General features: G+C 41.9%; 1 protein-coding gene across 4 annotated transcripts in view; it reads left to right on the plus strand.

The window, feature by feature from the left end:
* Positions 1–27590, plus strand: part of znf280d (zinc finger protein 280D) — a 130621-nt gene that overhangs the window by 14540 nt on the left and 88491 nt on the right. For 3 of the 4 annotated variants that reach the window (XM_060852779.1, XM_060852781.1, XM_060852782.1), the window contains exon 2: positions 18384–18537. In XM_060852779.1, the coding sequence (XP_060708762.1) occupies positions 18399–18537 (139 nt within the window). In that variant the 5' untranslated portion in view covers positions 18384–18398. Of the gene's footprint in view, positions 1–18380; positions 18538–27590 lie in introns of all 4 variants that reach the window. The other variant, XM_060852780.1, reaches the window with a different exon arrangement.

The raw sequence follows: 27590 nt of genomic DNA on the forward strand, positions 1-27590 counted from the left end.
CACCATTTCCTCTGGCAGCTCATTCCATATACGTACCACTCTCTGTGAAAAGGTTGTGCTTTAGGTCCCTTTTATATCTTTCCCCTCTTAACCCTAAACCTATGCCCTCTAGTTCTGGACTCACCCACCCAGGGAAAAGACCTTGCTGAGTTATCCTATCTATGCCTCTCATTATTTTGTAAACCTCTATAAGGTCACCCCTCAGCCTCTGACGCTCTGTGGAAAACAGCTCCACCCTATTCAGCATCTTCCTATAGCTCAAATCCTCCAACCCTGATAAGATCCTTGTAAATCTTTTCTGAACCCTTTCAAGCATTGCAACATCCTTCTGATAGGAAGGAGACCAGAATTGCACGCAGTATTCCAAAAGTGGCCTAACCAATGTTGTGTACAGCCGCAACATGACCTCCTAATTCCTATACTCTATGCTCTGACCAATACGGGAAAGCATACCAAATGCCTTCACTATCCTATCTATCTGTAACTACTTTTAAGGAGCTATGAATCTGCACTCCAAGGTCTCTTTGTTTTGCAACATTCCCCAGGACCTTACCATTAAGTGTACGTGTCCTGTTGTGATTTTTTTTTCCCAAAATGCAGTACCCGCATTTATCTAAATTAAACTCCATTTACCAATCTTTGGTCCATTGACCCATCTCTTCAAGATCCTGGTGTACTCTGAGGTAACCTTCTTCGCTGTCCACCACACCTCCAATTTTGGTGCCAATTGCAAACTTAGTAATGATACCTCTGATGTTCACATCCAAATAATTTGAATTTAACTGAATTCAATTTATTGTCACGTGTACTGAGGCACAGTGAAAAGCTTTGTCTTGCGAGCAATACAGGTAGATCACATAGTTAAATAGCATAGATAAGTAAATAATAGGTAAACAGCGGCAAAAACCAAAACACAGGTACAGGCAAATGCTAAGAGTTTGAGAGTCCATTCAGTATTCTTTCTAACAACAATAGGCTGGTGCCTGTGTTCAGGCCTCTGTACCTTTTCCCTGATGGTAGAGGTTGTAGAAAAGCATTGTCAGGGTGGGATGGATCTTTGAGAATGCTGGTGGCATTCCCTAGACAGCGGGCCTGGTAGATGGATTCTTTAGATAGGAGATTGGCCTTTGTGATTGTCTGGGACAAGTTCACAACTCTCTGTAACCGTCTCCGATCTTGAATGGCACAGTTGCCATACCAGGTAGTGATACATCCAGATATAATGTTCTTGATGGCGCACCTGTTAATGTTGGGAAAGGGTATTTACCGTCATATCAGATTTCCTCAGCTGCCTGAGGAAGAAGAGACATTGTTGGGCCTTTGTAACTATGCATCCACATGAAGAGTCCAAGAAAGCTTATTGTGGATGACCACTCCCAGGAGCTTGACACTCTGCTCATTCCACCTCTGTGCTGTGAATGTGAAGGGAGCCATGAATAACATTCCACTGAAAGTCAATAATGAGTTCCTTGGTTTTGCCAGCATTGAGAGCTAAGTTTGTGTAAATGACAAAGTAGTGGACCCAGCACCGAACCCTGTGGTACACACTTGTCACAGGCTGCAGTCTGAAAAGCAACACTCCTCCACCACCAGCTGTCTTTTATCTTCGAACCAGTTCTGTATCCAAATGACTAGTTCTCCCGTATTCCATGAGATCTAACCTTGTTAACCAGTCTCCCATGATGAACCTTGTCGAATGCTTTACTGAAGCTCCATGTAGATCACGTCCACCGCTCTGTGCTCATCAATCCTCTTAGTTACTTCTTCAAAAAACTCAATCAAGTTTGTGAGACATGATTACCCATGCACAATGTCATGTTGACTGTCCCTAATCAGTCCTTGCCTTTCAAAATGCATGTAAATCCTGTCCCTCAGGATTCCTTCCAACAACTTGCCCACCACTGATGTCAGGATCACCAGTCCATAGCTCCCTGGCTTTTCCTACCACATTTCTTAAATAGTGGCTCCATTTTAACCAACCTCAGTCTTCTGGCACCTCGCCTGTGACTATCTGTGATACAAACATCTCAGCAAGGGGCCCAGCAGTCACTTCCCTAGCTTTCCACAAAGTTCTAGGGTACTCCTGATCAGGTTTTGGGAATTTACCTACTTCTATGCGTTTCAAGACATCGAGCACCACCTCCTTTATAATATGGACACATTTCAAGATGTCACCATTTATTTCCCCACATTGTGTATGTTCCATGTCCTTCTCCACAGTAAACATTGATACAAAATATTTAATATCCTCTCCTATCTCCTGGCTGCCTTGCTGATCTTTGAGGTGCCCTATTCTCTCCTTAGTTAACGTTTTGTCGTTCATGTATTTATAAAAATTTGGATTCTCCTTAACCCGATTTGCCAAAACTATCTCGTGTCCCCTTCTTGCCCTCCTGATTTCCCAAAAGTATACCCCTACTGCCTTTATACTCTTCTAAGGATTGACTTGATCTCTGCTGTTTATACCTGACATATGCTTCCTCCTTGTTCTTAAAAAGAGCCTCAATTTCTCTCGTCTTCCAGCATTTCCTCCACCTACCAGCCTTTCCTTTCACCTTAACAGGAATACAGAGGATCCTTGATTATCTGAACATCGATTATCCGTATTTTGGATTATCTGAACAAGATCGCAAGTTCCCGATGCTTGGCGAAACTGTGTTATCCGGACAAAATACTCCCCGCCTCTGTTAGAATATCGAGGTTCCTCGATATACTGTCTCTGGATTCTTGTTATCTCCTTTTTGTAGACTTCCCATTTTCAAGCCACCCCTTCTTTACCTGTGACCATCTGCCTGCGGTCAGCTTTTGAAAGTTCTTGCCTAATACAGTCAAAATTAGCCTTCTTCCAATTTAGAACTTCAACTTTTAGATCTGGTCCATCCTTTTTCATCACTATTTTAAAACTAATAGAATTATGGTCACTGGCCCCAAAGTGCTCCCCTACTGCCTGTTGAAAGAAATTAAAGGAACCCAAGAACTTGACATTCAATCATCATGAATTTCTGCATTTTCCATGACAATGTTTCTGTCAATCGAGTCAACCTGCCAACCAATCAGCACTCTCTGCTCATGCAGCACAGTTTTTAGTAATCTTGCAATTGTTCGGTGAATGCAAGCGAAAAGCTTTGATGAAGTGTTTTTTCAGCTATGTGATTTTAAAATGGTTATTTATTTGAAATTAATTTTTGGAAGATGAACTTAAATTTAAAAGCATTACTTGATTTAATTAACACTTAGTATGAATAGTATTTTGAAATGTCTGATGCTGAAACACAAGTGCAAGAGGGGTAATTTTAAAAGTGTTTCAAATTTCAAATTCCATACTCATAGGTCAAAATTATTAACTTTGGAAACACTTGGGCTGAAATTTGGAGCAATGTATGATAATACCTGTATTTATATGATTTGCATTTTAAGTAGCAACAGTTGCTGGAGGGGGAAGCTTAGCTTAATCCTTTCGAAAAGGTCACCTTTGCTTAATTTTCTGTATCTGAAAATAGGGTTTCAATTTTGTCCATGTGTTCTGGTATTGCAGAAAATTAAGATTACAACAGTGATGTATGTTTAGGTCTGCCTTCAGTCTAGCTGGACACAGATTATAAACAGTTTGAATACATTCTTAGCTTTGTATTGGAAAGTAAGTTTTGTTGAAACTTTCTTATACTTGGTAAAAATAAATCTAGGATCATGGTAGATAACAGGGAGATATACTAGTATATGAATTGGAGGATTCTCATTGAATACACTAACTTTATACATCAGTACTAGTCAATTCACTGGTTTATTGGCAGTTCGTCTGTTATTTAGGTAAATGTTTCCTCTTGAACTGTTTAAGATGAATTCCTGGATCACCTCTTTAGAAACAAAACAGAACCAATCACTGTTTCAGAAATATAACTTTAATGGACCTCACTGGAACATTAGACAATATTTAGGGACCAGATGGAAAGTAGAAATTTGGATAACAGTGCAAGAATGAAGTGGAAGAGATCTCTCTATATTTAATCAGTGCTTTAAAAAAGCATATTTGAAATTCTCTCCTTGTGACTGAAAACAGTTTGCAAATAAGTATAGTTGAAATTCCATGACAGTGCAGAAAAGATGTTGAGGAAATGGATTTGTAAACAATTGTGGTTTCCTCGTGTATGGTCAAATCCTGCCAAGCACCCTTCTTAAAGCACAACAATATTAAAAGGGGGTAAAATAAAGATAAGAGCTGATGAGGAACGATTAAGGAAATTTACTTGTTTAAGAGGTGTGACTGATGAATTGAATGAATACTTTGCAACTGTCTGTGGCAAGAAAGCAGATGTTACCCAGGCCCTGGTAACAAAGGAGGAAACTCAGCCACTGACATTAAGGGGCTGATGTATCAAGAATGGCTGCATTTGTTAGATCTTTATTTTTTAGAGTTTAGAAACATGCAGAGTTGTCTTATTGAAACATGCAAGATTTTGAGAGGAGGCTTGAAAAGATAGTGTCAAAATGGTGTTTCCAGAAGTAGGGGAGTTTCAAACGAGTTCATTGTTACAGAATAAGGGAACACTTTTTTAAAACTGCGATGCAAAGGAATTTCTTCTTTCTGAGTGATGAATAGGGATGTAAGGCAGGATTTCATGGAACTAGGATGGAAGTTGAGAGCTAGAACACTGCAAATTTTTGCTATAAATTCTGTGTTACAATCGAGCCCTCCACAATCACCTGATGAAGGACCGTCGTTCCGAAAGCTAGTGTGCTTCCAATTAAACCTGTTGGACTATAACCTGGTGTTGTGTGATTTTTAACTTAGAACAAACAAAGTTGTTATGTTTGGTTTGTTACCCGTGCTACGTGATAGCAAGGTGAGAAACAGAGAGATATCAGCTGAACACGTGGCTGCAGGGATGGTGCAGGAGGGAGATTTTCAGGTATACGGATAATTGGGGCTCATTCTGGGGAAGGTGGTACCTCGACAAACAGGACGGTCTTCACTTGAACCAGAGGGGTACGAATATCCTGGATGGAAATTTGCTATTGCTATTTGGGTGGGTTTAAACTAGTTCGACAGCGGGATGGGAACCTATGGTGTAATTCCAGTGCACAGGAGGATGTGAGTAGGGAGGACATGAACAGGATTTCATGGTCACAGGAATGTGCTGGCAGACAGTAAGCTGGTTTGGAGTGTGTCTACTTCAATGTCAGGAGTATCCAGAATCAACTTGGTGAGCTTGCAACATGGATAGGTACCTGGGACTTCGATGTTATGGCCTTTTGGTGACATGGATAGAGCAAGGTCAGGAATGAATGTTGCAGGTTCCAGCGTTTTGATCTTTCATTAAGATCAGGGAAGGTTTTAAAAGGGGGGAGCATAAGAGGTACAGTTAGTAAGTTTGCAGATGACAGCAAAATTGGAGGTGTAGTAGACAGCGAAGAGGGTTACCTCAGATTCCAACAGGATCTGGACCAGATGGGCCAGTGGGCTGAGAAGTGGCAGATGGAGTTTAATTGAGATAAATGCGAGGTGCTGCATTTTGGGAAAGCAAATCTTAGCAGGACTTATATACTTAATGGTAAGGTCCTAGGGAGTGTTGCTGAACAAAGAGACCTTGTAGTGCAGGTTCATAGCTCCCTGAAAGTAGAGTCGCAGGTAGATAGGATAGTGAAGAAGGCGTTTGGTATGCTTTCCTTTATTGGTATTGAGTACAGGAGTTGGGAGGTCATTTTGCGGCTGTGCAGGACATTGGTTTAGGACACTGTTGGAATATTGCGTGCAATTCTGGTCTCCTTCCTATCGGAAAGATGTTGTGAAACTTGAAATGGTTCAGAAAAGATTTACAAGGATGTTGCCAGAGTTGGAGGACCTGAGCTACAAGGAGAGGCTGAACAGGCTGGGGCTGTTTTCCCTGGAGCATCAGAAGCTGAGGGGTGACCTTACAGAGGTTGACAAAATTACGAGGTGCATGGATACGATAAATAGACTAAGTCTTTTCCCTGTGGTCGGGGAGTCCACAACTAGAGGACATAGGTTTAGGGTGAGAGGGAAGAGATATAAAAGAGACCTAACGTTTTCACACAGAGAGTGAATGAGCTGCCAGAGGAAGTGGTGGAGGCTGATACAATTGCAACATTTAAGAGGCATTTGGATGGGTATTTGAATAGGAAGGGTTTGGAAGGATATGGGCCGTGTTCTGGCAGGTGGGACGAGATTGGGTTGGGATATCTGGCTGGTGTGGACAGGTTGGACCAAAGGGTCTGTTTCCATGCTGTACATCTCTATGACTCTGGCATTGTTAGTCAAGGACAGTATAATGGTGGCTGAAAGAACTTCTGACGAAGACTTGTGTGCTGAGGTTGTATAGGTTGAGGTTAGAAACAGGAGAGGAGAGGTCACACTGCTAGGAGTTTTTTACAGGCCTTCGCAAAATTCCAGGGATGTGGAGGAGAGAATCGACAAAACGATTCTGGGTAGGAGTGAAAGGAACAGGGTGGCCATTATGGGAGACTTTAACATCCCCAACGTTGTCTGGAAATGCTATAGCTCTAGTACGTCAGATGGATAAGATTTTGTCCAATGTGTGCAGGAGGCTTTCCTGACACAGTATTTCGAAAGGCCAACAAGAGGACAGTCCACACTGGATCTGGTACTTGTTAATGAACTAGGCCAGGTGTTTGATTTAGTGGTAGGTCAGCACTTTGGAGAGAGTGACCATAATTTAGTTACCTTTATTTTAGCGATAGAAAGGGATAGGTACATGCCAGATGGCAAGTGTCATTGATGGGGGAAAGGCAATTATAATGCGATTAGGCAAGACTTAGGAGACATAGATTGGGTAGCAAAATGCAGGAGATGGGGACAATCGAAGTTTAGAGCTGGTTTAAGGAAGAGTTATTGCGTGTCTTTTATAGCTACGTCACTGTCAGGCAGGGAGGAAGTGATAAGGCAAGGGAACCGTGATTTACTAAAGAAATTGTATCTCTTGTTAAGCAGAAGAGGGAGGCATCTGTGGCATTGAGATGAGATGGTTCAGATGAGGCGATGGAGAGTTACAGATTAGCTAGGAAGGGTTAAAAAGAGAGAGTTAACAAGAGCAAGGAGGGCACATGAGCAGTCTTTAGCAGGTACAGTAAAGGAGAACCCTAAAGCTTTCTATAGGTATGTGATGAGGAATAAAAGGATGACCTAGGGTCGGAATAGAGCCAGTCAGAGACAAGTGGGAAGTTGTGTGTGGACCTGTGGAGATCGGAGAGGAGCTAAACGAATATGTTACATCTGTTTTCACTCAAGAAAAGGAGACTATTGTAGAGAAGACTGAGATACAGGCTATTAGAGTAGAAAGGATTGAAGTTAGTGAAGAGGAGGTGTTATTAATTCTGGAAGGTGTGAAAGTAAGTAAGTCCCCTGGGCCGAATGGGATTTATCCGAGGATTCTCTGGGAAGCGAGGGAGGAGATGGCGGACCCTTTGGCCTTGATCTTTGAGTTGTCATTGTTTACAGGTTTAGTACCAGAGGACTGGAAGGTTGCAAAAGTGCCCTTGTTCAAGAAGGGGCGTAGAGATAACCCAGGTAATTATATTCCAATGAGCCTTACGTCTGTTGTGGGAAAAGTTTTGGAAGGGATTATAAGAGATAGCATTTATAATCATCTAGCAAGGAACAGTTTGATTGGAGATAGTCAACATGGTTTTGTCAAGGGCAGGTAGTGTCTCTCAAACCTCATTGAGTTTTTTGAAAAGGTGACCAACGTGTGGATGAGGCAAGGGCAGTTAACATGATGTACATGAACTTCAGTAAAACCTTTGATAAGGTTCCATATATTAGGCTTTTGGAGAAAATGCGGAGATATAGGATTGAGGGTGATTTAATGGTTTGGTTAGAAATTGGTTTTCTATAAGAAGGCAGCGAGTGGTGGTTGATGGAAAATATTCAGCCTTGAGTCTGGTTACTAGTGGTGTGCCACAAGGATCTGTTTTGGGACTACTACTGTAAGTGCCGATGACACTAAAGTCAGTGGTGTGGTGGACGGTGTGGAAGAATGTTGTAGGTTGCAGGGGACTTGGATAAACTGCAGAATTGGGCTGAGAGGTGATAAAATGGAGTTCAGTGAAGATAAATATGAGGTGATTCACTTTGGGAAGAATAACGGGAAGGCAGAATACTTGTCAATAGGAAGATTCTTGGTAGTGTGGATGTGCAGAGGGATCTTGGTGTCCATGTACATAGATCCCTGAAAGTTGCCCTCCAGGTTGATAGTGCTGTTAAAAAGGCATACGGTATTTCCGGTTTTATTGGTGGAGGGATTAAGTTCCAGAGCTGTGATGCCAAGCTGCAAATATACAAAACGCTAGTGTGGCCTCACGTGGAGTATTGTGTACAGTTCTGGTCGCCTCATTAGAGGAAGGATTGGAAAAGATGCAGAGGAGATTTACCAGGATGTTGCCTGGCCTAGAGGTAAGGTCTTATGAGGAAAGGCTGAGGGACTTGGGTTTGTTCTCATGGGAGAGAAGGAGGCTAAGAGAGGATTTAATAGAGACATACAAGATGATCAGAGGATTAGAAGGGTGGACAGTGAAAATCTTTTTCCTAGGATGATGACATCGGCTACAAGGGGCCGTAGCTGCAGGTTGGCCCAACATTGAGGGCTGAAGGGCCTGTTCTGCACTCTATTGTTCTATGTTTCTGTGTGGCCCTCTCTTTTCCTCTCCCCTTATTTGTATATCTTCTTCTCACTTAAGCATAACAAAAATATTCCAATGAAGTTTCAGCTTTCCTACTTTGAATCCACCCAAGATTCACACATACCCCTGTGATGTACGAAACTCTTCTGGCAGCTGTTCTCACTGCATTCTGGATCCACACTCAGTGTCATGTGCTGCTATATACACATTCTTGGTGTCTGTCTCCATCAGCACCATCTCATGCTATCTCACAGCTGTCCTAACCACCCCTCCCTGCTTCCACTTCATTCTAGGGCTTGTTCGATGCTCTAACACAAAACTTTTTCTCTTTCTTTTAGACATTAAGGAACACAAGTTGCAAAAACGGAAGTACCTACTCCACTCTGGAACCTTTCGTTCCATCTCTTCCCTCTGTCTGTATCCCTTCTCCTCACCCCACCATTTGGTCTGGTATTTACAATCCCATTTGACCTTCTGCTGTCTGAGCGTTCTGAAGTCAGCAAAGGACACAGTTTTATCCCCTGCACCCCCACCTCAATGAATTTTAGGCACAACATAATGTTGAAGTTTTCTTTTGTCTCTTTCATGCTCATTTCTTTGGACAACAGTCCTTTTCCTGGCTCACGGATCCCTTCACCTGCCTCTTCACTCTCCCTCCACCTGAAACCCTCCCTCTGGCCTTTCACCAGCAGATGATCTGGTCATTGAGAACTGTTGATGTGACATCAGTTGCCTTAATTTCTCTGCCCCCTGCCTCCTTCTCTCCCTCTTTGCACCTCTCCCACCCACCCAACCTGACTTTGATCAATTTTTCATTTGTCTCTTCTGACCTTCTTCAGACCAAAGATGTGGATATCCACGTGGGCCCCTGTTATACCTGTACCTTCGTAGGATATGTGGAACATTCCTTCTTCCAATCCTCATGTCTCTCTCCACAGCTTTTTGTCTGGTACTTCAATAACATAATTGGTGCTGCTTCCCCTCTCGTTCAGAATTGGAAAAATTTATCAATTGCGCTTCCAACTTCCACTCTATTCTCATCTTCACCCATCTTGAAGAAGGATTACACCCAAAACGTCGACTTCTCTACCTCCTGATGCTGCCTGGCTTGCTGTGTTCTTCCAGCCTCCTGCCTGTCCATCTCAACTTCACGTGTCCTGTCTCTTACTCCTCCCTTTCCTTTCTCAACATCTCTGCTTCCATTTCTGGGGATAGGCTGGACAATGATATCCATTACAAACCCACTGACTCCTGCAGTTCCCTGGACTACACATCCGCACACCGTGCTTCTGTATGGACTCCAAGCCATTCTCCTAGTTTCTCTCTCTCTCACACATCTATTCTGCAGGGTGCCTCAGAAATGTCCATCTTTTTCCTCAACTGAGGATTCCCTGCCACCATGGTTGACAGGACCCTTAGTGGTGTCTGACCCATTTCCCCACATTTTTGCCCTTGCTCCTTTCTCTCCCCCAATACACAAACCTCACTTCCAACCCTTCACATCTGCATCCAAAGGTTCATAAAGTGTTTCCAACCCCCTCCCCCCAGTGGGATGCCACCACCAGACTCAGTTCCCTTCTCCTGCCTTGCCAGCATTTTGCAAGGACCATTCCTTCCGGGACACCTTGGTCCATTCCTTCTCCAATCTCGAGAACTCCCTATACTTCCCATACAGTCGCAACATTTGCTTGTTTACCACCTCCCTCCTCATTATCCAAAGTTCCAGACACTTCTTCCAGGTAAAGGAGCAGTTTGTCTGCACTTCGCTCAGTCTAGTCTACTGTATTCATTGCTCACAATGTCATTGTCTTTAGGCTCGGAGACAAATCACAAACTAGATGACCGCTTTGCAGTAAATTTGTGTTCTGACGATAAAATGACCGTGAGTTTCTAGTTCCCTCCCACTTCAACATATTAACATGCCAATTAGCTGATATTTCTGTCTCAGGCCTGCTGTATTGCACCAGCAAGGCTTAGCACAAGCTTGAAGAACAGCATCTGTCTTTTGCTTTAGGGACCCTACAGCTTTCAGGACTCAATATCACATTCAGTAATTTTGGACCCTAACACTTCCTTCCAGGTTCTTTATCCTCCCCCCACCACAGCCCAGGCCCTGTCGTGCCATGGTCTGCTTTCAGTACATCCATCCCATTTTTACCTCCTCTGACCTCATTCTTCGCTTTCTTCTTCCCTGGCTTGTAAACAACCATTGCTTTGTAAGTTTAATTTTCTTTGTCTCTGTTTGGGCTCTGTCATCACCTATCCACTCACTCTTTCCCCTCCTCATACCCCATGTTGTCAGCGCAAATAGTATCTTTTTGTAGCTACTGTTCGTTCTAAAGTAGCTTTGGACTTGAAACATTAACCCTGCCAGACCTGCTGAGTTTCATCAGCAATTCCTGATTTTTGTTTGAGGTTGTTGGTATCTGCAATTTGTTTTATTTGAGAACTATTTTGCTTTTCCTCTGTCCTTATCAATCTTGCCTCTTTCTATGCTTGCATCTTCAAAGTGGCTTTAAATTTGCAGAACGTTTCATAGAATCAGCCTCCAGTTGACATTAGGGGTTACTAACAGAATTAGGGGATTAACTGAGCATTGCCCTCTTGGGTACAAATTGAGTTTTAGCTTTTTAGCCGTGCTTCAGTTACCAGAATCCCTGTCAACTTTGCCCTGGTGGATTGGGTAATATGTGTACATGATGAAATGTCAGAAACTTAGCCTTTCACATCATATCATGCTGTAGATTTGTACATAAATATAACATTTGATTTCTGTTGTCTCAATTGAAATATGGTTTGACAAAAGTCCTAAAGAAAAGATAGGCTGAATTTCATATTTATTCTGGCTCCTGTTTTAATTTTTGGTGCAGCTGAATATTCAACTAGATTAACTGCATTTTAGAATATTATTTCTTGAATATAATTGTTACATGTTCTGTATCTCAATTACTAGATGGCTCTTTATTTCCAAGATCTCTTTGAGATTTGGAGGTTCACTTATCTGTCCCCTTGTTTATTTATAACTTTTATTTACCTTTCCTTTCTTTGTAATTGTATATGCATGTGCCTTGACTGCATCTTTAACTGTACAGTTTGAACTACTGATGCAGCATCTAGTCCAGTTTTGGAACAACCGTATTTTCATTTAATGTACGGGTATCTACATTGTGAGTTTTCTACCAATGCTGAAAAGTTCATTGAAAAGGAGATAAGATGCAGATGGAATAATATGTGGCTGTAAATATATATCTCTACCACATGCTAGTCTATTCCAGTCAACCAGAGGCTGGTTGAATTGGTTGACTTTGCAGGCTCCAAATAAGACTGTTTGCTATTTAGCCACATGACTATCCATGTATGTGGTACTCTTCTTCTAGTGCTGCACTTCCTGAGCTTTTTTTTTATGTTGACCATTTTCTCTAATCGACCTGTTCAGAGATGTTATTACACACCTCTGGAGCAGGTGGGACTTGAACACAGGCCTTTCAGGTACAAGGGTAGGGACACTACCACTGTGCCAGAAGAGGACCCTCATACCAAAAGTTTTGTTGTTGGGTGGTTGAGAACCACCAACCTTTCCAGTGTCTGCCAAATGCACCACAGGGACTGGCAAGAGGGCCCTTTTTAAAGATGTAACGACTTGAGAAACACTTGGCAAACCACTGAAGTCTTTGCTGCTCTCTCTACCTCCTCTATGGTCTTGAATCCTTGGTGTGATTCAAAGAACAAATGAATTTGCATTTATAAAGCATCTCATCCATTTTCAGGATGTTTCAAATAGATTTATTGGAAATCAATCTTGTTGTATAATAAGAGCAAATCCATTTTTCTGGATGGAAATCCTACCCACTATTGTGATAAATAATCGTTTTGAGGGACTGATTTTGACGCTTGAAGAACATTTCTATCTCTTTTAAAAGTAATGAAGAAACAAATGATCAGATAACCAGAGAATTTGTAACCATGTCAAAACTGTTGCTCTGGATAAAGTCAGGATTAATAAAATTATTCAGTGGCATACTAGGAAATTCCACATGTGTTAATTTACACTTGATACTTGTTGGACATTTGCAATATCAAAACAGGTAACATTTGATATTAGTTACCTGTCCCATTCTTCACATGGCAAGCAATACTATGTGAAATGGATGAAGATTTGTCACAAAAGCAAACCTTTGTACCTCTAGTTCAGTCTTTCTCTCCTTTGTTAGACTTTTGCTGATTTTTCTTCAATTTTTAAAAAAATATTTTTGATTTGGAGCTGTGAACTCTGAGCTATAGGTCACCTTTGGACTGAGAGCAGCAGTTTACTTCTTTCCAAATAAAAAACAAACTGACATTTGTTTGAGGTCAGACCTGAAAGTTAATTGCAGATTGTTTCTTAAAAAGTGATCTATTGACTCTTAGACTCCATATAGCAGATGTTGAATGTTAATTGGGACCTCTTGGGGAGGGCGGTCAGTTTGGCAGAGAGAGACTGGACCATTATCTGGTTTTTGGACTGTTTGGGTCAAAAGGATTGTGCCTGCAGAAGCTGCATGGTTGGAGGTTTGATTGTTCTCCTTGTCCTGTCATTAGAAAGTTATAAAAAGTTCAGAGAATAAATCTCAGAAATAAGAATTAAATGAATGTTCTTTGGAGCCAATGGGAAGCTATCTTCATGCAGTGCTGTCAGATACTTAGCAAGATATTATCCCATATGTGATGTCAGGGATCATGGAGTCTGCCTAAGTGAACTGGCCAATTACATCTCAATTATTTCTTGTTCTTTTGGTTTATCCCTTAACTGTGACTGTCTGACTCTTTGTGTTAGGCTAGAGTTCAAGGGGATTGGGTTTAACTCTTGAACATTAATTTGATTGCCTTGTGAACTAATTTTGCTCTGTTGCTGTATTATTAATAAATTGTTAAATATTTTGTTTATGCAACAAATCTGGTCTCTGGTATTGTTTATTCACAAAGTGTGGTGCTACTTATTCAGAAGATCTGGTTAGGAACTACTGAGGTCAATTTGAGGATCATTGCATATTTTAATTTTCCCGAGTTGTGAATTCAGGGATTGGGAGACTGATCTGACTGTCTCAGTGTTGAAACACTTCAGAGATTTCTGTCAAGAATAAGTCATGATTTGGAGATGCTGGTGTTGGACTGGGGTGTACAAAGTTTAAAAATCATACAACACCAGGTTATAGTCCAACAGGTTTAATTGGAAGCACACTAGCTTTCGGAGCGACGCTCCTTCATCAGGTGATAGTGGAGGGCTCAATCCTAACACAGAATTTATAGCAAATATTTACAGTATGATGTAACTGAAATTATACATTGAATAATTGATTGTTAGAATACAGTGATAGTTTCACTTCTTTCATGTGTAAATCACAAAACCGTTTTTTTTAAAAGTTGCATTCTCGGGTTAGCTGTTAACAATGGTGATAGCTAGACGATATGTTGAAGGTGTTGGCCCCCTGTGTTCTCTGTCTATGACCTGATGTTTAGATTGATTCTAATCTAAAAAATGAGATAAGAGTTTTACATAAATTCATGCAGTTTTTAAGCAAAGTACAATGTAACCCTGCAAGTACAAATTCACCTCACAAAATATATGTGTGCATGTGGGTCTTTGTCTAAATTCTGTGTTAGGATTGAGCCCTCCACTATCACCTGATGAAGGAGCGTCGCTCCGAAAGCTAGTGTGCATCCAATTAAACCTACTGTACTAAAACCTGGTGTTGTGTGATTTTTAAGAATAAGTCAGTTCACTTATGGTATCTAGTAGTTGAATTGGTGATTCTTGTGGCCCTTTTACAGCAAAGTTTGTGAGAAGATTTGTAGCTCGGGTGCTCATTGTTGTGGTTCTGTTCAAGCTGGGAAATTGTGTTGCAGACGTTTCGTCCCCTGTATAGGTGACATCCTCAGAGCTTGGGAGCCTCCTGTGAAGCGCTTCTGTGATGCTTCCTCGCATTTATAGTGGTTTGTCTCTGCCGCTTCCGGTTGTCAGTTCCAGCTGTCCGCTGTAGTGGCCGGTATATTGGGTCCAGGTCGATGTGTTTGTTGATAGAAACTGCGGATGAGTGCCATGTGTCTAGGAATTCCCTAGCTGTTCTCTGTTTGGCTTGTCCTATAATAGTAGTGTTGTCCCAGTCGAACTCCTGTTGCTTGTCATCCGCGTGTGTGGCTACTAAGGATAGATGGTAGTGGCGTTTCATGGCTAGTTGGTGTTCATGGATACGGATTGTTAGCTGTCTTCCTGTTTGTCCTATGTAGTGTTTTGTGCGGTCCTTGCATTGGATTTTGTACACTGCGTTAGTTTTGCTCATGCTGGGTATCGGGTCCTTTGTCCTGGTGAGTTGTTGTCTGAGAGTGGCTGTTGGTTTGTGTGCTGTTATGAGTCCTACTGGTCGTGGTAGTCTGGCTGTCAGTTCAGAAATGTTCTTGATGTATGGTAACGTGACTAGTCCTTTGGGTTGTGGCATGTCCTCATTCCATTGTCTTTCCCTTAGGCATCTGTTGATGAAATTGCAGGGATATCCGTTTTTGGCGAATACATTGTAGAGGTGTTCTTCTTCCTCTTTTTGCAGCTCTGGCGTGCTGCAGTGTGTTGTGGCCCTTTTGAACAGTGTCTTAATGCAACCTCTTTTGTGTGTGTTGGAGTGGTTGCTTTCGTAGTTCAGGACTTGGTCTGTTTGTGTGGCTTTCCTGTATACCTTTGTGGTGAATTCTCCGTTCGGTGTTCTCTGTACCATCACGTCTAGGAATGGGAGTTGGTTGTCCTTTTCTTCCTCTCTAGTGAATCTGATTCCTGTGAGTGTGGCGTTGATGATCCCTTGTGTGTTTTCTATTTCTGTGCTTTTAATGATTACAAAGGTGTCATCTACATATCTGACCCAGAGTTTGGGTTGAATTTGCGGTAAGACTGTTTGTTCTAATCTTTGCGTTATGGCTTCTGCTATGAGTCCAGAGTTGGGTGAGCCCATGGGTGTGCTGTTGATTTGTTCATTTTTTGGTTGTTGAATGTGAAGTGTGTTGTGAGGCACAGGTCCAGTAGTTTGAGTATGCAGTCTTTGTTGATAGGTTTCCCGTCTTGTTGTCTGTTTTGTATGTCCAGCAGTTTGGCTGTTGTTTCTCTGGTAGGGTTTTGTCGATAGAGGTGAACAGTGCTGTTACATCGAATGAGACCATAGTTTCTTCCTTGTCTATATGTATATTTCTGATGACGTCCAAGAATTCCTGCGTTGACTGTATAGAGTGTCTGGATCCGCTGATCAGGTGTTTCAGTTTCTGTTGTAGTTCTTTAGCCACTTTGTGTGATGGTGTCCCAGGTAGCAATACAATGAGTCTGAGTGGGATGTCTGGTTTGTGCACTTTAGGTAGTCCATAGAATCTAAATTTATAGCAGTTCAACTTCTCGTACAAATGCAACTTAGGTTTTGGATGTAGGTTTGTTCGCTGAGCTGAAAAATTCATTTCCAGACGTTTTTGTTACCTTACTGGGTAATATCTTCAGTGGACTTCATGCAAAGCAATACTGAAAATTCCTGCTTTCTATTTATATGTTTGGGTTTCTTTGGGTTGGTGATGTTATTTCCTGTGGTGAAGTCACTTCCTGTTCCTTTTCTCAGTGGGTGGTAGGTGGAGTCTAACTCGATGTGTTTGTTGATAGAATTCTGGTTCTAGGAATTCTTGTGTGTCTTTGTTTGGCTTGTCCTCGGATGGATGTGTTGTCCCAGTCGGTGTTCATGTATCCTGGTGCTAGTTTTCTGCCTGTTTGTCCAATGTCGTGTCTGTTACAGTCCTTGCACGGTATTTTGTAAATGACGTTAGTTTTGCTTGTTGCCTCTATAGGGTCTTTCAAGTTTATTAGCTGCTGTTTTAGTGTGTTGGTGGGTTTGTGGGCTACCATGATGCCAAGGGGTCTGGGTAGTATAGCAGTCTTTGATGTAGGGGAGAGTGGCTAGGGCTTTTAGAAAATACCGCGCTAGGACTGGAACAAGCACATTGGACAAATAGACACTAGGATACATTAACACCAACTAGTCACAAAAAAACATGACTCTCTCTCAGTAGTATCCTCACATACGGATGAGGAAGGATACCACTTAGACTGGGACAACACATCCTTCCTAGGACAAGCCAAACAAAGACACGACGAGAATTCCTAGAGCCATGGCATTCCAACCGGAACTCTATCAACAAACACATCGAGTTAGACCTCATCTACCACCCCCTGAGAAAAGGAACAAGAAGTGACTTCACCACAGGAAATGACATCAACAACCCAAAGAAACCCAAATATATAAATAGAGAGCAGGAATTTTCAGCATTGCTTCACATGAGGTCCACTGAAGATGTTACCTAGTAAGCTGACGAAACGTCTGGAAATGAACCTTTCAGCACAGTGAGCAAACCTACATCCAAAACCTTAACCTGAACTACAAATCTTCTCAAAACTCACGATGTAACTTAAATATTTGTGAATTGCTGAGAAGGGAGTCTTGTTTCTAAAGCTTTTGTCTTGCCCTCATGAGGACAAACACAAGATTTCAAACAGTCACAGTTTTTATTACTTTAGAAAACTGGTTCTAATTGGTTGGTATGTTGATTCCAATTGGCCAAGGCATTGGAGAAAGAAACAGGGACCTATGCTCTACATGCTTCTGTATAATTCAAAATAGGCACAAACCTTGAAACATTCCTTTTGTTTACAGAGAACGGATCCATGTATATGAATGTATTTCACATTTAGCAAACTTGACTGGTTATCTTAGCTTGATTGTTAATTAGCTATTTCTGCAAGGTCTAGCAATGCTTCAGTCAAGCAGAGCCAACCTTTCAATGAATTAGCACCTCTTTTCACCTGAAGCATAAATTTATCATTTGAATTTTGGCAATCTTCTGTTTTATCTTGATGAATGCAAAATGAAAAACTTTGTTGACATGTATATCTTCTATCTGATATTTAGATGTTTCAGAACTACATAATGGTTGAATCTTTAACACAAGTACCAGTCTTAAATTGTTGTTTTGCAAATTTGAGAAGAAAATTGCTATTAATTCTGATTTTTTAAAAAACGGGTCTGACTTTTCCAAAATTTGCCTTTGCAGATGCTGTTTTACGAAGTCTTATTGGCATTTGTGTGTTTTGTCTTATTGGCATTTGTGTGTTTTGTCTTATTGGCATTTGTGTGTTTTGAATGTGATGCATTGTTACCTTCTAGAGCACTATTTAAAAATAAAGTCACCATAGTCCCCGCAGATCAAAGAGAGAGACGACTGCTGGTGGTTTAGCCTGAGGATCACTGCCTCAGGCATTTTCATTTAACAATTGATGAGGTTCAGTATTGATGAGACTAAAACTGTTGAAAGAGTTTCATAACATGGTAGATAGCTAGCTGGGAATGTTGATAAAATTGCTCTGATCATTCTTTTAAATTGTTCTCCAGCTATATATTTACAGGTGGGTTAAATTATACTACTTTGTATTATAATGAGATGGACCCAAGTAGTTTGTTTCACATGGCTGAGATGATTGGTATGACATTTTATGATGCACATGCACAGGAGGACAAGTTCAAGATTGTTATGTTATAATATTTCAGTTTGGAATTGTTTAGTGTAATTAAAATTAGGAATTGGTAATGCACAAGTATTTACTTTGATTTTAAGGTGATGAAATGATATTTCATTTTTTTTAAAGTGAAACAATCTTTTTCCTTTCTGTCCAAAAGCAGGACTGAGGCATCAGAATGGCAGAACTATTCATGGAATGTGAAGAAGAAGAACTGGAACCTTGGCAAAAAGGGAAGAAAGATGATGAAGATGATGATGATGATGAGCCCATTTTTGTGGGAGAAATAACTAGCTCCAAAAGCTCCGGTTATCCAAGTATGACACACTTTGTTTCTTCAGGATTAATTTGGATTCTGAGGCAATACAGTACTTTTCAGTACATACAAGTTAGTTGCTGTAAATGTGTTTTTTATGGAATTGAACATTATTTTCTGTTGCTGGGTGAGATTGTTCAGTCAAATTGATATCATTTAAGCAGATTTGAATCCATTTAGTTCTAAAATTGAAACTTTGCCTGTCCATCATTTTGTTCTGGAATGGTCAGTTTGCAGAATGACAAATCAGTTGATGGAATTGTAGAAGAAATTGCTCTCTGTTTGTTTTTATTTAAAAAAACAATAATATTGCAATTGCATCAGTTTGTTTTCATTACAGTGCAATGTAAATAATTACAATTGAAGTATTTATGCAAAATTACTAAATACCTTCTTTTGCTGATGAGAGATATTTCCTGATCTAAAAGTCTGCTGGTCATTCCATATTTTAAAGATAGCCTGATAGCATCATCAGTTCTTCAGTGAAGAGGAACTTGTTGCAATAAAAGTCACCCACAATATCAGCAAATAAAGGGTAATTTTTTTTCTCCTGGTATGAATAATTTCTGTGAAGGTGAAGAAAATTGCCTGCAGTCAGTAACTAATACTAGATTATTCCTTTAGTGTACAGTGCATTGCACAGCCAAGGCATTGTGTAATGCTGTAGAACCAAAAAAGCCTGGATTGAACAGTGTTAACTGTTAAAAGTTACACTGGTTTTTGCATATTTTAAATTAATGAGAAAATAGTTTAATTCACTACGTTACATGCTTTTAAAACTAGGCTAACTTAATTTGCCTCAGGAATAAGTGAAGAAATAAAAGATTGCTATATACAATTCATTTACCGATATTAGCGTTTTCACAACTGCAAAAAGGTATTCAAGAATTACTTCAAAAAGTGTTATTTATTACTCCACTTGTTTTTGCAGCTGAATTTGAGGATCCCTCTGCACATAGATGTTTGCAATGACTTCTGCAGAGGGGTTTGAAAATAAGTTGTTTGTGTCAGGTGGAAATCAAGTCCATTTAACAGCTGGCAACAGTGGAAGGGTTGTGGCAGTGGTGGGGGGTGGGCCTGTCAGTTTTTTTGAGTATGAAAGTCCTGGAGAAGGCACCACTTTCATTTTGGGAAGCTATGAAAACATTGCTACTGAGAGTTAGAGCTGGAATGAATTTCTGGTAGATTCCTATCAGTATGTTGTGTACTTGGACTTTTGAGCTGCCTAATCCAACTAATTCTGAGCATGCTTTACCTGAGTTTTCACAATGTTATTTTGAAAGCTACACTTGCAACTGTAAAAACTGACAGTTGGAGTCAATACAGTTTGACTTTAATTTGGATATCTCCCTTGTCAGAAAAAAGGCTGTAGCATTGTAAAGGGTACAAGTTGAACGTGTTTAATTTTCTTTGAAACAGGCTAGCTTCAGCTCTTTATTTAGCATTTCTGAGTACTGACTAAGGTTATATGGTAGTGGGTCTAAAACCGACGCAAATCTCTTGCACTCGCGCGCACTGTCTTTCTTGGTCTCTCTCCCTCTCCCTCTCCCTCTCCCTCTCTCTCGGTCAGTCTCTCCACATCCCCCACTCCCCGTGGCAACCCTCCCTCTTGCCTCTACCCCTCGACTCTCTTTTCCCCCCCCACCCCTTCGCTACTCTCCACTCTCTCCACATCTCTTACCCCCCCTGACCCATCTCGCGGCCCCCCCATCTCGCACTCCCTCTCTCTCCTCCTACATTCCTTCCTTCCTCTCCCTCTATCTCCCCCTTGCGCTCTTTCCCCCTCACACACTCTCCCTCTCTCTCTGCTCCTCTCCCTCTCTCGTACCCCTCCCTCTTTTCCCCCCTCCCCCACTCACCCGTCCCTCTCTCTTCCTCCCTCCGTCTCCTACATCCCTGCCTTCCTCTCACCCCACCCCATAATTTTAATAATTTTATAATTTTTAGATGGCACACAGGAATGTAAATTAAAATAAACAGTTCAAATTATAATTCATCAGGCTAAACTGGGCAACTCCTCCCAGTTTCAATCTGTGTTTGTTTTTATTTACATCTAGCAAATGATCTGAATGTCAGTAGTGACAGTAATCTTATCTGAAATGGAGTTAGTATTGGAATGGAATAATGGAGAAAGGATTGGAAACCGAGCAAATGATTTCTACCTCTCCTACCCTATAGGAAATTGAGATCAGATTGCCATCTATTTCGCATTCTGTCTGATATTACATCATATTAAGATCAATGAAGAATTCAAAAGAAATAGCAAATTAACTTTAGCACCCACAATTGTGACTGTTCAATGTCAAATGAAAAATTGAATGTCATTTGGAGAGAAACTTAGTTTGGTGTCATTGGACAGCTAGTCTCTTTCACAGTTGTCTCTTTCAAATGAGAAGTTTGATTTCATTGCAAGTTGTTTTCATTATGGCGACATCCTTTCAAACCAACTTATTTATTCTTTATATACTCCAAGTAGAATTTATTCTGAGAAATTTAAAACAAAATGTATTATTCATTTTGAGGAATGTGGTAATGGCTGGCTGGCAAGCATTTATTGCTCCTTCTTAAGAAGGTGATGGTGAGCTGCCTCCTTGAACTGTTTTGGTCCAACTGTTGAAGGTTGATCCACAGTGCCATTAGAGAGGAATTCCAAGATTTTGACCCAGCGACCGTGAAGGAATGGTGATGTTTTTCCAAGTGAGGATGGTGAGAGACCTGGAGGAGAACTTGAAGATGGTGGTGTTCCCACATATCGGCTGCCCTTGTCCTTTTTATTTGGAAGCGGTCATGAGTTTGGCAGGTGCTGTCTGAGCATCTTTGAATTTCTGCAGTGCATCTTGTCAATAGTTCACACTGCTGCTACTGAACATTTTGGAGGGAGTGGATGTTTGTGGATGTGTGCCATTTAAGTAGGCTGATTTGTCGTGGATGATGTCAAGCTTCTTCAGTGTTGTTGGGGCTGCACTCATTCAGAAAAGTGGGAAGTATTCCATCACACTGCTGACTTGTATTTTGTAAATGATGGGCAGGCTTTCAGGAGTCAGGAACTGAGTTACACGCTGCAGTATTCCTAGTATCTGACTTGCTTTTTTAGCCACTATATTTATGATTAAATTAGATTAGATTCGCTGGGGTGAGTCCATTTAAGTTTCCGATCAACGATAACTCCCAGGATGTTGATAATGGGGAATTCAGTGATTGTAAACCCATTGAATGTTGAAGGGCAGTGGTTAGATTCTCTATTATTAGTGATGGTCATAGCTTGGCATTTGTTTGGCGTGAGTGTTACTTGCCACTTGTCAGCCAAAGTCTGGGCATTGTCCAGATCTTGTTGCATTTGGACACAGACTACTTCAGTTTCTGAGGAGTTGCAAATGGTGCTGAACATTGTGCAATCATTGACGAACATCCATTGATGAAGCAACTGAAAATGGTTGGGCATAGAACACTGTCCTGAAGAACTTCTGCTGAGATGTCCTGGAGCTGAGGTGAGAGTGACAGCCCTTGACATCAAGGTTGCATTTGACGCAGTGTGGACTGGAGCTGAGATGGCTGACCTCCAACAGCCACGACACATCTTCCTGTGTGTCAGGTATGACTCTAACCACCAGAGAGTTTGCCCCGATACCCATTGATTCCAGTTTTGCTCAGGACCCTTGATGCCACTGTGTCGAATGCAGCCTTGATGTCAAGGGCTGTCACTCTCGCCTCATCTCTGGAATACACCTGTTTTGTCTGTATTTGAACCAAGACTGTAATGAGGTCAGGAGCTGAGTGGCCCAGGCAGAACCCAAACTGGATGTCGTTGAGCAGGTGCTGCTAGATAGCACTGTTGCTGGCACCTTCCATCACTTTACTGATGATTGACAGTAGACTAATGGGGCGATGATTGGCTGGGTTAGTTTTGTCCTGCTTTCTATGTACAGGACGTGATGTACTACTTCCATGGAGTAGTCGAAGTGCATGACCAAACCACCGGAACAATCCTCAACTTCATTACCAAGCTCAGAATCAGCTTTTCTGTGTCATGCAATGCAGCAATAATAGCTTGCACTTAACATAAGAAAACATCCCTAGGTACTTTGTGGCACTGACTGAGGAAAAAAAATTGACTCAGTTACATGAGGTATTAGAACAAATCATCAAAAGCTTGCTCGAAGGAGGAGGATTTAAGGATCAATACTAAGCCGCAAAGGATAGTATCAGTGAGAGTTTAAGGTTTCAGTGCTTACTGAATGCACGGTTGGCAATTATGGCGTTGAAGAAATCCAGCATACATAAGCGGTCAGTAATTGGAGGTGGTGCTCAGAGGGAGTTTTGGCTCGAAGAAATTACAGACAGTGGAGGATGAGTGCATGGAAGGATTGTGAATGTAAGAGTTGAAATTTCAAGTTTGAGTTGTTGTTATACAGAAAGCCTATTTCTGTAATAGAGTTTGGGGGGAAGCTGGTATGATGTTAATGTAACTGAATTAATAATCCAGAAGTCCAAGTTAATAGCAATGCAGTCAAAAGTCCAGATCTTTCTAGGACAAAGGTGGCATTCAAGTTCAATTAATTTGTTGAAAAAAATCTGGAATTGAAAACTAGTCTGAGTAATGGTGATCATGGAACCATTGTTGAATTGTCTTTAAAAACCCATCTGGTTTCCTCATATTCTTTTGGGAAGAAATTCTGCTGTCCTTCATGTGCTCTCCAAATGTGATTCGAGACCCATGCTGTATTGATTCTTAATTGCCCTCAGATACCGTAGTAAGCTGCTCCATTTGAGAGCAATTGATGATGGGCAACAAATACTGATCTTACCAATGATGCCAATATGTCATGAAAGAATGAAATAAAATATAAAAATTGTGATGCTTGGTAGTTTCCATAAGTTTGGGTGAAAATGTCATCCCGCTCCCCTTTCAGTTGAAGCAAAATGCTCGGAGACACGGTTATTTTACCTTCTTTTATTCCAGAGAGAGAGAGAGAGAGAGAGAGAGAGAGAGAGAGAACAGAGACATGAGATTTCACAGTCTTCTCTCGAACAACAGCTTCCCAATGAATTACAGGGGAACCTTGATTATCTGAATGAGATGGGCGGGCACCATTTCGTTCGTACAATCGATTATTCGGTTAATTGATTAAATGCCTTTCCTCTGGAGTTTTTAAAGTCTGCTCCTGTTCAGGAGACTGCAGAGGTTTACAGTGTGTGAGCCCCCCCCCCCACCCAGTCCTACAACCATGTCCCACCACCCCTGCTGGCCTGCCCCCCTTCCAGCATCAGCCCCCCCCCCACCTACCCCCGCCTCCAAATCCCAACCAACACTGCCACCCCTCCCCAAACCCATCCGCTTCAGCCCCACCCCCGCTCCTTCCCGGGGCAGCCAGTCTGTACACCAACAAGATTGCAGCTGGCTTTGGAGGTAAGTCTCAAGTCTCCAAATAGTGCGTGCGTGCGTATGTGTGTGTACACACACACACACACCTTTTTGAGAGGTCCCATGTTTGCCTTATACAGGACAATATTCGAGAGATTATCTGAGGAAGTGGGGGTTTAAGGTACACCCCTCTGTAGAACTTCAGGGAAAGTGTGGGGAGAGAGAGGGCAGGAGGTCAGTCATTTAAAGACGGTGCCCATTTAATCACTGTAAACAAAAGACGTGCTCACTGTTGGAAACATGCCTTTGATGTAATGTTTCCACCTCGAGATCTCCTTCGGATAATCCGCTTTTCAGATAGTTGGTATTCAGATAATCGAGGTTCTTCTGTATATAGTCATTTTACAGGGAGGAGTATCCAGATAAGGCAGCACACACATTAATAAAGTGACCATTACAATCAATGAGTATCGATAGCAGAGGCCAAGCAAAGATGTTCTTAACTTTGTTAACTGGACTCAGACAATAGATACATTTCCCCTTGTTAGCAGACTTTGGATGCTGAATGCTTTCAATATTGGTAAATGGCTGAACATAATGAATGCTTTTCCACCTTGTAAACCCATTACCCTTGTCTCGAGAACCCCATTGTTAACTGTGAGTTCTTATATAATCCAAGTCATGCTCAGTTAAACCTCTTGTTTCACAAAACCCCTATCTGATCTGAGTCATACTCAGTGGAACCTCTTTTTCAAAAAAACACAGAACTTAACTGTTTCCTTGCCTGCATTCAACCAAACCTCTTGTTTCACAAAACTCAGGACCTAACTCTTTCTCAAGATGACCTAGGTTCAAATCCCACCTGATCAAGAAGTTTGTAATAGCATCTCTGAACGGATTAATTAGAAAATATTTAAACAGTACAAATAACGGAAGAATGGAACTTGATGAGTTAGAGAAGCAAGCTCAGTTTGTGAGGTTGGAAGATTGGAGGCGAAGTCAGGAGAGTGCTGAACTTATTGAATAATAGCATGGCTGAGGGCTTTGTAGGATTGAGTTATTTCTCAGAATTAAATAATTTTGACAATTGAGTGATGAATTAAATATTTTGTTTCAATGTGGTTAGTGAAACATTTTATATTAAAAAGAAAGCTATGTGGCTGAGGTCATAAATTTATGCCTTTACTGATGTTTTATGGCTCAAATTAATGTAAACCTAGGCTCACAGGTGAAAATGCTTTGAGATAAAAAGATTTTCATCAGGGCAAAGTTGTAAAATAATTTAGTTTTGTGACAATGTGTGGCAAGCCAGTAAGTATACATTTCGGGTATATCTTTGTTATCTTTAATTAAGCTTCTGTAGTTTTGTAATGTTTTTCAAAAAAAAATGTGATCAAGAAACATTTGAGAAGATTGTTCACCTCTTAATGATCGACTACATGATCTAAACACTTGCCCAAGTTACTCTTCCTGACCCCTTAGCCTGGGTAAAAATTTATGAAATTTGGCAGAATTTTACAAATGGGATGATTTTACAAAATGATGAATATTGATTATGATTTCAGTTGAAAGACATGCCTTTTGGGATGCCATATACTTAACCAAATTTGATGTTGCCTACACATTCCTTTTCAAAGGCTTTTCAAAGGGTCAGTGTTAGAACTATGAGGATGCATTTCCTTATGACCAAAGCCTATGCCTTCAAATACTAATATGTTGATATATATCAGTCAAAGTTTATAATAGACTTGGTCTGGTGAGGTTTACAGGACTCTAAGTCCCCTTGGGTGGTGAAGCTTGTTTCCAGGGTTGTGGAACTTGCAGTTAAGATTGGACGTACAAGTTGGCGAGAGTGTGAATATGGAGAAAGTGAGGACTGCAGATGCTGGAGTACCAGAGTTGAAAAATGTGGTGCTGGAAAAACCCAGCAGGCCAGGCAGCATCCGAGGAGCAGGAGAATCGACGTTTCGGGCATAAAGCCCTTCTTCAGGAATGAGGCTGGTGTGTCAAGCGGGTTGAGATAAAAGGTAGGGGAAGGGAATTTGGGGGAGGGGCGCTGGGGATACGATAGGTGGAAGGAGATGAGGGTGAGGGTGATAGGCTGGAGAGGGGGTGGGGGGCGGAGAGGTCGGGAAGAAGATTGCAGGTATGAGGGCGGTGCTGAATACGAGGGTTGGGACTGAGATAAGTTGCGGGGAGGGGAAATAAGGAAGCTGGAGAAATCTACTTTCATCCCGTGTGGTTGGAGAGTTCCTAGGTGGAAGATGAAGCGCTCTTCCTCCAGGCATCATGTGGCCAGGGCCTGGCGATGGAGGAGGCCAAGGACCTGCATGTCATTGGCGGAGTGGGAGGGGAGTTAGTGTTCAGCCACGGGGCGGTTGGGTTGGTTGGTGCGGGTGTCCCAGAGGTGTTCCCTGGAACGTTCCGCAAGTAGGCGGCCTGTCTCCCCATTGTAGAGAAGACCACATCAGGTGCAGTGGATATAGTAAATGATGTGTGTGGAGGTGCAGGTGAATTTGCGACGGATATGGAAGGATCCATTGGGACCTTGGGGGGAGGTGTGGGCGAATATTTGCACTTCTTGCGGTTGCAGGGGAAGGTGCTGGGGTGGAGGGTTGGTGGGGGTGTGTGGACCTGACGAGGGAGTCGCGAGGGAGTGGTCTCTCCTGAATGCTGATAGGGGAGGAGAGGGAAATATATCCCTGGTGGTGGGGTCTGTCTGGAGTTGGCGGAAATGACGGAGGATGATATGTATCCGGAAGTTGGTGGGGTGGAAGGTGAGGACCAGTGGGGTTCTGTCCTGGTGGCGATTGGAGGGACGGGAAGTGGAGGAGATGCGGTGGAGAGCGTCGTCGACCACGTCGAGGGGAAATTGCGGTCTTTGAAGAAGGAGGCCATTTGGGTTCGGTAGTGGAATTAGTCCTGGGAGCAGATGCGGCGGAGGTGGAGGAATTGGGAATATGGTGTTTTTACAGGGGGCAGGGTGGGAGGAGGTGTAATCTAGGTAGCTGTGGGAGTCGGTCGGTTTGTAGTAAATGTCTGTGTTGAGTCGGTCGCCCGGGATAGAAATGGAGAGGTCTAGGAGGGGGAGGGAGGAATCTGAGATAGTCCAGGTAAATTTGAGGTCGGGGTGGAAGGTGTTAGTAAAGTGGATGAACTGTTCAACCTCCTCGTGGGAGCACGAGGTAGCACCAATACAATCATCAATGTAGCGGAGGAAAAGGTGGGGGGTGGTGCCAGTGTAGCTGCGGAAGATGGACTGTTCCACATGTCCGACGAAGAGGCAGGCATAGCTGGGGCCCATGCAGGTGCCCATGGCTGCTCCTTCGGTTTGGAGGAAGTGGGACGATTGGAAGGAGTTGTTCAGAGTGAGGACCAGTTCAGTCAGTCGAAGGAGGGTGTCAGTGGAAGGGTACAAATGTGCACCACCATAAACCTCTTCTGTAGAGAAGAAATGATGCAGTTCAAAAAAACACCATCTGGTTCTGATTGCTATCTATACTCCTTTCATATTTATCGTGGACTTGAGCATGTTAGTCATTAAATAAGTACATTGAGATTATCAGGAACCAAATTGTAGCATATTTTCTGTCATGTGTGCGCACATTGTAAAATAGCATAATCCTCTGACTCACCAGGAGAAACATATCCCAGAAGATCTAGTAATACTGGATAATATACAGTGCTTTGTC

This window comes from Hemiscyllium ocellatum, chromosome 39, assembly GCF_020745735.1.
Source record: "Hemiscyllium ocellatum isolate sHemOce1 chromosome 39, sHemOce1.pat.X.cur, whole genome shotgun sequence".
NCBI classification, from domain to species: domain Eukaryota; kingdom Metazoa; phylum Chordata; class Chondrichthyes; order Orectolobiformes; family Hemiscylliidae; genus Hemiscyllium; species Hemiscyllium ocellatum.